This window comes from Condylura cristata, unplaced genomic scaffold (genome assembly GCF_000260355.1).
Source record: "Condylura cristata isolate star-nosed mole 26May11 unplaced genomic scaffold, ConCri1.0 scaffold00008, whole genome shotgun sequence".
Taxonomy (NCBI): Eukaryota; Metazoa; Chordata; class Mammalia; order Eulipotyphla; family Talpidae; genus Condylura; species Condylura cristata.
Genome location: NW_004567109.1, coordinates 35091288 through 35102840, shown reverse-complemented (window position 1 = coordinate 35102840; position 11553 = coordinate 35091288). Strand labels below are relative to the sequence as shown.

The 11553-nt window shown below is 36.6% G+C and overlaps 1 protein-coding gene across 3 annotated transcripts in view; it reads right to left on the bottom strand.

The window, feature by feature from the left end:
• The window catches only part of NFIA (nuclear factor I/A), a 349822-nt gene that overhangs the window by 336920 nt on the left and 1349 nt on the right, over positions 1–11553 (bottom strand). For all 3 annotated transcript variants that reach the window (XM_004679057.2, XM_012722388.1, XM_004679058.2), the window contains exon 2: positions 6633–7164. In XM_004679057.2, coding sequence (XP_004679114.1) covers positions 6633–7164 — 532 coding nt within the window. The remainder of the gene's footprint in view (positions 1–6632; positions 7165–11553) is intronic.

The window sequence follows — 11553 nt, the reverse complement described above, 5'->3', positions numbered from 1 at the left end:
AAAAAAAAGGAGCATAGGCTTTAGATAGAAGGTCTGGGTTTAATCTTGCTCTCTGCAAGTCACTTGGCAACTGTGAGTCTTTATTTTCATGCATTCAAATGGAAGTGCATTACTTATTTACAATCCATCTATGAAACTTAAAAGAAAAGAAAGAAAAATGAAAGCTACAATATATGGCCCAACTCAGCCCAGCCCCTGCTGGGAAAGACACATTCAATAAAGTTGTTTGCCTGCCTTTCTCCTTCTCTCTGATCTCCATTGACTTAGGTCCAAAATATCTACTACTTGGAAAGCATGTGAGAGAATTGAAGAGAAATAAGTGTAAAGCTCTCAAATAACATTAAAGCTATACCATTTCAATTATGATCACTCCAATAATCTCCAGGCTTGGGACTAGCAAAATATTACATGATAAAGAAGACCAATGCTTGTCAAAAGACATACTAGAAATGAATATGTTCTCTCAATTTTAACTTCATCCGTTAGACAAAATACTTTTACACTGTGGAGTTATCATAAGAAAACATGAAGCCCTTTTTTTCCTAATATTTGGGGGCAGAGGGACTAGGAATGCAAGTCATTTCTATCTTAGTAGCAGCTGGAGATGTATGGTAAATTCAGAGACACTAAAGTTTGGATCAGTAATTTCTATCTTACAGTTGCCTTATGGGAGAGAGTCAAAAATTTGACACTATCATAAATGATCACCTTTTTAAAAAGCAAAATGTAGTAATAATGAACATCTCAATAGCCCCCTTTCCAATTTTAAACAACACCCCCAATGGTAAAGTGTCCCTAACTGGTTCCCTCAACACTAAAAAGAACTTTTGCAAAACTTTTCTTTCTAAAATTTGAATAGAAACTGCAAAAAAAGTTCCCAAATAGTCTCTTAGCCTTAAACAAACAATAAAAAAAAATTGTGGGAGAGATGGATTAAAAATTTCTGCACTTGATATCTTGTTTCTCAGGATCCTTTTACAGTCATTACTTAAACCAAAACACTTTTTAGAGCATCTCCATTTGCGATTAAGTTCACGGTTTTATGTTTCTCTTAACAAAGCATGCCAGTTCATTCATTCTCTTCCTCCTCCACCTGACTTCTCTCCCCTTCACCCACCTCCTAAGGATTTACAATCTATAACATATTTAAAAGCAAGATCTAACCTCTAAATAACAAAGGGGGAAAAGTAAGACTAAAATTATAATAAACTGGCATTTAGCATTCTCTGTATTCAATCTGTATTTTATGTTTTCCTTCTAATCCACAAAATTGTTTTCAATAATCTATATTAACATTTGTGAGCAATTAGAATTGTTGCTGCTTCTGTGCAAATTTTTAAAGCTGACAGGCGTTCTGTGTCCTCTGGAAGCAGCTTGAGGCCTTAACCAAGCGAAACACCCAGTCCTACTGTGTACAGCAGAGACCACAACAAAGCCTGTGGTTTCTCCCACACTAGCTCTAAATAGGTTTAAATTAATGCTATTCATCACGGGGTGGAAAAGACGACAAGGCAAATCCAAGCCAGCAGCATTAGGAAATGTCTTACCAACACTCAAACCTCTTAGCCATAAATGAGCTGACCTCCATTCACTGGCTTACTCCAGAACAACTCTTTCTCCCTGGTCTTATGCACTCTCTGCCTTTGAATTTCCATCTTTCCACCTACCCTTGATAAAGGATATCCTTACTACAGTCTGGAAAAGGATATTGTTACTGTCGTCATATTAAGCAGAAAACACTCAAAGATGGAAAAGCCATTTTCATGTCAAGTTTTGTTGTTTGCTAGTTCCAGTTCCTTTGAATCAAAAAGTAATAAATAAATAAAATTTTCTAAAACTCTGCTCAGATGCCAATTATTTACAGTAGATCAGGCAGCCACAAACTCCACCTTCAGTTTACCTTAACTTTGGAGTCAGACTGTGAGCAAGGGGTAATTAGTCTCTTAATTTTAACCATCACTGTACATCAGTCTTACTCCTTACTCCTTTATCCAAACACACTTTATAACTTATAAATCACAGGAATTAACTGCACAATTTTCTCCTAGGGTGTTGATAAAGATACTGAAGAGCTTACTTACACAATAAATATTCCTCAACCTGAGCATGAACACATATAACACATGTATACCTGCTAACAGAACATACTGAATGTATTTTAAATAGGCAAACTAATGTGCTGAGTTACCTAAAATTTAAGAAATTAATTAGGCATAAAATTATAAACTACCAACCTAACATCATTTATTTTAAAGTGCCATTGTAATTATTCTCTATGCACTGATAACCCAGTCAATACAGATATACAGAATTTTAAGTACTAGCTTTTTAGAAAAAAGAAATCCTTCCCACTGCTCTCAACAGCACTGTGTGTGCAGTCTGGATGTGCGCACATGCACACGAAGCACACACACAGGCGCATCCACAGACACTCCTAATCTTACACCTGCTCGGAAGCAGTAGGAAGTGAATTCTCAATCTGTCAACATGACCATCTGGCCCATCTACATATCACGGCTTTCTCTCTTATGATATGAAGGCATGGCAGTAACGAAGCCAAACTAAAACTAAAATGCACCTGAACGGGAGTATCTCTCTTATTTGAAATGGAATAATAACATGGTATATCAGAGCAAAACTGGTAGGAATGTAAATATTTCAAATGAGCATTCATGACAGTGTAATTAAGTGAACAATATGCTACAGGTAATGTGGCAATCAGTAATACTGTCACACAGGTTCACAGGACGGGTACCAGGGTACCAGGCTTCCAAGACATGGCAACAGCTCTTTGCTTGAGTGATGGGACCTCAGCTATTCCTTTGCCAAGCAAAACTGAGTGGAACTAGTACAGGGATATCAAGGCAGGAATCAGCAACTATTGCAGGAAAACACTGTTGTGCAGAAATTCTCACTTTCTACCTTAAAACTAATAAGTACTTGTGCCACTACTAGGACTAACTCTATTCACTGTCACTGGCTAAGTAACAATTACATCAATTACCCAACAAACGCTGGTCATTAATCATCTCTCACAGTGAATTTTAAAACCATTAAAAAATACTTCCAATCTTAGAAAATTTCTCTTCTACAAAAAAGTGAAGAGGTTCATTGTGACTTCGCATTGGGGTTGATGCTGCTTGGAAATTAGAACAGGCTTTAGTTAAATTAAACATAAGTCTATTTTTTCATGTTAGTGTTTAAGTGTCTCCACACAGCTGCCTCAAAGTATTTGTGTTTTCTACCCCACAGCAGGTAATAACAATTAAAAATAAACTGTGACAATGTCATTCCATGGGCTAGTTACAGCAACTTATCTATCTACAACCCAGGGATGAGTTCTAAAAAAGTCTAACTTCTCAGAAAATTTAACTAACACAGCTGAGAGGCCTTCTAGAATCTGATTACATTACCAGAAGTTATACAGAAGCAGTTAAAAAAAAAAAAAAAACTCTCCAGAAAGTTCTCGGTTGAGTGCCTACTAATGAACAAAGGTTAACTTTATCTAAAAGGTCAAATGCCTGGTGGCTAAGGTTATGACCTTAACAACTTAAATTGTGACCTTGCCACGTGCCGGGTATATTGTAGATTCTGATACAGATCATCTGGTACAGACTGGTCATAAATTAGCTTTACTGTTACACGCCCACGAAGAAAACTATTTGCCACAATACCATTATATCTGCAGTTGTCACATGATACACGGAAAGAACAACCCAAATAGAGATGAAATTAAGGACATAAAATGGTTTTACTCTTTTAGACTTTTAACGAGATGAAATTCTTGGGATTATGAAATCACTCCGATTTCATTACACTTGTTACTGTTTCTCAGCCACATAATTCACACAGTTCTAATGCCCCTGGATTTAGAGGGGAAAACTGGAATGTCGTTCACGTGTTGTATTTTTCACATCTCCATATGTCTTAGAATAGATTGCCACCAATTTTTAAAAATCATTGTTTCTGTATTAGCTTCCAGCATTTACATGTCTGCTGTAGGATTTCAACTTCCAAAGCGGCTGAGGCCCGACGTAGTTATTATGTACACATTTTTAGAAGGAAAAAACTAGTTCACTTTTGTGACCGTGGTTGGGGTAGGGGTGGGGGTGGGGTAGAAACAGGTCAGAAAAGACATTTTGGAAAGAAAAAAAAATACAATTTTAAAAGATGGGGGAAAACATGCTATAGGTGAAAAGGCCACAATGGTTTTGGCAGGTTTCTCGCAGCACGTTTCAGAGTCTCTGCCTCCTGCCAATACTGGCAAGTTCTCAAAACTTTTAAGGAGGTAAAAACATTGTTTAGTGTTTACAAATCTTCAGTATTATAACAGATGCTTGTCAAATCAGTTGTATGTAAGTTGACCGATCTACCTCCTATTTGTATTGGCAGCTTCCCTTCCACAAATAACAGGTCTCTAAATCTCTTAAATCAAATCTGAAATATTTTCAGACAAAAGGTCCTTAATATTTTCTCTTGCAATCGCCCTGTTGCGCGCACACGGCAGCAGCCATTACTGCACTCTGGCGAAAGCCAATGGCCTCGCACTTGGCTGGTATTCAGGCCTCACAAGGGATTCTGGGAAACGTCAGGAAAACCAACCAAAAGGTAGTCTGACCCATGTTGCTGTCAAGAAATCGTTCACCAGCAAAAGGATGCTCGCTCCCCTAGGCAACCTTCGACATGTCACTTCACCAACATCATCCCTCAGGTACTGAAACACCCAGCGGCTATTAGCCCAAGGACTCAGAGCATCAGAGCAGTAAGAAACCGTCATCAGCAACAGAGAATACATGTAAAGGCAAGAGCTATAAACGTGACGTTTCTTTAAACCTCAGGGAGATACTGGCGTCTAAAACTCAGAATGGAAAAAACGGAACAGGCGTTTCATGTTGATGTTACCTGGTACTGAAGAACATACCGCGACGTGTAATTCCGGGTGGTACATTCAATTTTCTGTGTTGGTCCATAAGGGCATTTTTTCATAATTTACAAGTAATTTACTATTCTAAATATCAAAAAATTAAACATCAGATTCTAAGAGAGCTCGCTGAAAGAACTTAAACACTCATGGTTTTTCTTTACACTTTGTCTTTCCAATCAGAATTTCCACTTACACAGGCAAATATTTTTTATAATTTTAACTTTACTTTTTCAATAGACAAAGTAATACAGAAATAGGATTACAAAAGGCATAAGAAAAGGCTACTTTTTTCCTGTTTAGTGTCATTTGAGAGGTGTTGCCTTTTCATTTTCACTATCCCAAACTGGCTAAAGCAACAGACACTACTTATAATTAAATATACATTTTCAAAAACCCAAATATTTAAAACACACACAGATCACATCCTCTAAAATACTCATCTATCCCCTGCCAACAGAATGCAAATGATGATGTGACATGCTTGCAAAGTTAATTTCTCTAGTTTCTGAAGTAAGGACAGATGGAGAACAAAAGTTCTTTTTCTAAAACATTTTTAAAATAATAGGAGATAGGATATCAGCTTGATTTCTTTACAAAATAGTTCACCTCTTTAGAAATATATTTTGTAAAATTTGATTTTACAGGTAACATCTTCTCAGTTCCTTGTGAAAGAAGACAAAAATACATGAGACCCCAAACAGCCTACTTGCAGGATTCTACAACCTTCTTTTTTCCATCTGGTTCAAGTAACTGCGATGAAGGTAATCTAGCAAGACCGATATGTACATATAAAAAGTCAACAAGTTACACAAGACCTGAGCTTTCACATAACACAATGAGCCTTTGTCTAAAAGAAGACCAAAGGAACAAAGTAAAAATGCATTATTTTCTCCAGTCCTCAACGGTTTTATCCTGAATGCTACTCTAAATGCTATAATATGCACAGGTAAAAAAAAAAAAAAAAAACATGCTCTGGAAGGTCTTGAGACAATAAAGAATTTTATTACAAATCAAAGCAGCTCACTGAATCAATTATCAATATGGCCTTCTCAACACATTCATGCAGTGTACAGATGGGTCACTTTTCATATCAACCTCTCCATCAGTTACTTAGAGTTGGTTTGTTTTTTCACTTAGCTACCTCAGAAACACTAAGCAGATAACACTAAATACAAAGCTACCAAGTTTGTGTACTAAGGGGATTCTTTTTCTTTCATAAGTGATCAGCAATTTGATAGTAATCTTACCTCCAACCTCTTCTTAATTAGCAGGGGGTTCAAGAGGCCCCAGTAGATTAAAAACACTCCCAGAAGAAAAGCAGCTAAAAATATTGTCTCAGTACCAAGCTAAATGCTTTCAACTAGATCACTTACCAGCTATAATATTCTTTCTTACAGGGATTTGCATGAGGCATCTCTCAGCCACTGTCCAAAATATATCATGTAAACATCTCACGTACTGACCACAAACACCTATGATAACACTGCTTACTAAAATAACTGAACTTAGCGAAAACTCTCTCCAAGCTCCACAAGTGGCCCCCTCAGCCCCTAAGACTCCTGTTTGTTCTGACTCGGGTCTACCTTTGAAACCACACTGTCTAAATGTACATGGCCTGTAGCTTCGGGAGCTCAGGAATGGCGAGCATATACAGAGGTCATCAGAAACACACACAAGAAAGTGAAGGACTTCTCACCATGGCACTTACCTGCTGCATGCACAAAGTATGCCAAATATAAATCGAGTTCCTTAACAGAAACCCCTATGTGATGGGGCTGGACACAGAGCCCTGGATTCGAGCACTGTGGGGACTTTACAAGGCGCTCGCCATCAGTACTTTCAAGCGGAATACCTTTAAATAAAATCACCATAACGAGGTCCAACCTCCAGACTTTATCTGCCTGGCGGAGGCAGTCAATTCTTCGCATCTTGCCTTTCTGGTCTGGGTTGGAAAGGACACAACATGGAGGCTTTTTCCCTGTAACTGTAAGAACAAAATCCTCTCGGTACTCAGGCCGGATATCTTTCCGTAACTTGGCCAGAAGTCGAGATGCCCACTTCTGCTTGACCTCTGGTTTTTCACTTAGTAATTCATCCTTCACGGCTCTCTCTTCTTCTTTTGACATACGCTTTTCATGTTTTTTGAAGTATTTTCGTTTTCGGGCCTGCAGGTTGAACCATGTGTAGGCGAAGGCTCGGACGTGGGGCAGAAGTGCTTCGATGAAAGGATGAAATTCATCCTAGGGAGAAGAAGGAAAACAAAAATATGAGCATGGTGAAAACAAAAGGAAACAACTTCGGTTTAGATGTCAACCTTAAAAAAATGCTGATTTCACTTGAAACTTGATTCAATCCTTGCATTACCAAAATCATACAGAGTCCTAAGGGAAGTCTGGGAAGGAAGAAAGAAAACTGTCAGTAACAAACATTTCTCACCATTTTAGGGGGAAAAAAATTGCTAAATTTTTTAAAATGTTTTGAGATATTCACCAAAGGTTACCAGGTTCTATTGTCGGGCCTATGTCCCAAATTCTTTAGATACTAAGCAAAGTTTATCAAACCGCTTATAACAATATATAATCTTAACCCTATTTCAAGGAAGGCATATCTAATTTTGCTCCAGCCTTGACCTCACTACTTGTAGTACAGCCAGGGCCCGGCCGCCAGATTGGCAAATCCTAAACATTTAGATGCCAGTCAATGTTTATGGACGTCTAGGAGCAAAAATCATGCCCACGATCAATGAAAACAAAGACTTGCCCTCAAAACATAACTCATGTAAACTCTGATATGTTTCCTAGTCCTTTGGGTGACATCTTAATTCCTCTTTCAATTATGACAGTAGCACATAATTTTTTCACCAAAACCTGGAGAAATCTGGCAGCCCCACATACAAAGTAAGAGATGATTTTGATGTTCATCTGACTAAAAGAAGAGATCTATGGCCAAGACATAATTGCTGATATTATGGGAATGAAATAAAAAGGAAAAAACAAAAAGAAGCATAGATGCCAGATAGTAAAATGTTTCACTGTGACAACACTGTCGCAACTAACTACATTTAATTTATTGATATGATTGTGAAAGAGCTCCAGTAATAATCATCCCTAAAAAACAGTAATTATTTAATTTTTGAAAATAATATTCCAGGCATTTCTTATAGGGAAAATGAGACTCTGGTACAGTCAATCTTTATGAAACCTCAGGAAAACTCTTACGGTTGCCTTTTAAAATTCCAGTAACTCGAAAACAAAACTGAATTTAAAACATCTAAATTTTTCTTAGACTTTTACTGAAAATGTTAGATATTCTCCATGGCATTTTCTTAGGAAATGCAAATATAAACTTAAATAAAAATTAAGCAGTAACCTCCACAAAGCTTTCTGGGTACATCTAACTTTTGATTAACCAACTCTCACCAATGTTATATAACTTCTGTCGGACGCACTGTAGCCCCCAAGATAAATTATTTACTTTCAAATAAATGAGGGTAAGAAAACCAAGGAAATATTTGATGACTTTTTTTTTTAATGATGGAGAACCAACAGTATAAAACGCAATCTTTTTCAGTTTATAATATTCAGTTAAATATGCTTTGGAAGCACATGGAATATCCAAAATACTGTAACTATTAAAACAATTATTAAATTTCCAAGTGTCCAAGTATAAATTAAGTAGTTAAAATTGATAAAATAGTTTAACAATCAAGTCTGTTAAAACTTAGTGTTAAATAGTGTTAAAACACTATGATTTATAATCTAAACACTATATAATCTGCTTTATTTTTTAAGTAAGTATATGTCAATATAATACATAATGAATTGTTTCAATTGACATTTATTTTTTACACTTTGAACAAATTTTAGGCTCGGTATTTCAAGTTTGCTTTGAAAACTCTTTCTCAATAGAAGAATCCAAAGGAAAAGAAATCAGGTTTTATAACACTTCTATGTGGAGAGGGAACAGAAGAAAAATATAAGAACTACACTATTATTTATCATAAACCTTCTTCATTTCTGATGTTTGAGAATCCTATTGCCAACCTTTAGAACAGAAAAATGGGGGGAGGGCACTTTTCAAGTCAGTTTCTTTAATAAGGTATATGCCAAACCGCAAAGCATTTAAACATTACTGAATTCTGAGCTCATCCTTAAAAAGCTCTAAAATACATAAATTTGGGGCTTGCAACAATTCTTCACATTGACTGATTTTCTTACATACACAGAACTTGCTAGGGACCAGGGCTCTGTGGTATTCTGCAAAGAACTCCTGGAGTCTACCTTAACTACAAAGTGATCTTTCACCAAAAAGAGGATTTCACTTTAAAGTCTCAGTTCCATTTTAAAATGCAAAGAATAACTTAGTTCCAAACAATTCATACTTATGTTAAGATGTTGTTTTATTTAAAGACTTTATTAATGGTAATAATCATTTTAAATAAACATTCTACTATTGCATTTAAGTATTCAAAGATATTCAAAGTAATATGCTCCTCAGAAAACTGTGAACTATGTTCATTCGTGTTCAAAAGGATTTTGTTTACCTGCCAACCATATGCCTATATATCTCATCATAAAAATCCTTAAATGAGGCCAACTCTGTCAACTAGTCATTACAAATAATCTGTCCCCAATTTTGCATCAAAAGTATTTTCGATTTATTAATCCCCCAAAGGTTTCGAGAATGTGCCATTAAAAGTGCACACTATTTTGTGTAACTACTCACATGCACAATTACAATGCTAGTTATCTTTCTCAACTCACAATTAGAAATATTCCAGAACGTTAAAACCAAAGAATATCATTAGCTTGTAGGAAATGTCCATGTATAGCATAAATTAGTTTTAAAAAAAGAGCATGCCCTTATAAATTATATGCTGAACATATTGCTATAAGCTATGTAGTTGTTCAAAATATTTAAGAGAAAAACAAAGAATAATTTATAAATAAACTCGCCGAGAAAGTTACAGGCCACCAATAAAAACAAAGCAGAAAACCTGTTTCAAAAGCTGTATGACTTTGAATCAGCATATTAAATGGTGATCTGCAAGTAAGCCAAGTTTAAGAACCATTGAATGCTTATATTTCTGGAGCTACTTCTTCAGGTTTCGCCTCTAAACTTCTACTGGGTTATCATTCTATGGCCAGGTACACGATTGGGTTATGATATATCGCTTTGGATGAAAAGAAGATGTTTGGCATTTTCCTGGCAGTTCCCCCCCCCCTGTTTACATACACATATGTGCATTTTTTTCTTTCATTTAGACTACTTTTATCACAGACGGCGCTCACTGGACATTTTTAATGACCAATAAACTACCTAAGTTTTTTTTTTCACTAGTTCTAAAGCATTATAAATATTCCAGCAAGTTAAATAAACTGTAACTCAATTTTTAAAAGAAGAACTCATAAAATATATGGCCCTCATTCACAATTTAGGGTACATTTTCTTCGCAAACTACTACACCAAGTAAATCTTTCTCTTAGTGGTGTTTCCAGAAGGCCTAGTGAATGTATCAATCAACTGCCTAATATGCTTAAAAAAAAAAAAAAAAAGCTTGATGTGATTAACAGCTCATGAACCAAGAGAATCCAACTTTGTTAAATACCTGAGCATGCCCTGGGCCTGCTTGGATACACAGGTATCCTCATATAGGCACCATTCCAAAATACAAATGTATCCGTGGAGAGCTCACTTGAGAAGACCTAAGACCTAATGTCTCCTTCCCCACCAATACAACATACACTGGTATTATCTACAAGTTCTGTGTTTTTCAAACTTTTGCCAGCTACCACTTAAGCCTTCGAATCTCAGCATTTTCACTTGTAGTCGTAACTTGTTCAAATTATCTTACACTTTGCATCTTATCCATATGCAATTGTGAATCTTGCCAGAAGTGGTTGGAAAGTTTCACGCCATACTTCCAAAAAGTTACTAAAATAGGAACTTTGGAAGTTTAAGGGAAATTAAAAAAAAAAAACTTTTACAATAACTAAAAGCAACTGCTATCCATTATTAATGCTGGGCCTAAATCCCAAACAGACCATTTCAACATAAAAGATGCATTTAAGAGTCTTCTGAGATCAAATAGCCGGTATTATTACTGTTAGATATTGCAATAAGAAGTGTTATCATGTGGGACATATATCCAGAATCTAGAGAGAAGAGAAAAATCTATTGATACTTTTTAGCCTTCCAGAAAGTATTCGGGTTAAACCGTTATCTCCTGCTAAATGAAGGGGAGAGGTGACAGCAGGTTTTTAAGGGAGTGGTGAATAAACATTTTATATGAAACATACAACTACATGTAGGTGATTAATGGTCAGCCTGCAAAGTACCAAAACAGTATGAAGGCTCACAGTTTTCCCTCAAAAAAATTTAACGCAAAATCACTCTGACTTCATGCTTTTTAGTAAATAAATACTATGCTCAAAAGGGACCAGATTTGGAGCCGTGAAGTAGCAATATTTTGCCTGGGGGAGTTGCAGCACAGAGAGGGATGGATAGGGAGGGCAAGAAAAGGAGGGGCGGTAGGAAGAGAGAGACCCACGCTCAGAGTTGAGTCGGAGGGGGAAAGTTGCCCCCGTCCGGCGCGCGGAGCGGCCGGAGTCGCGCGGCGGCGGCGGGAG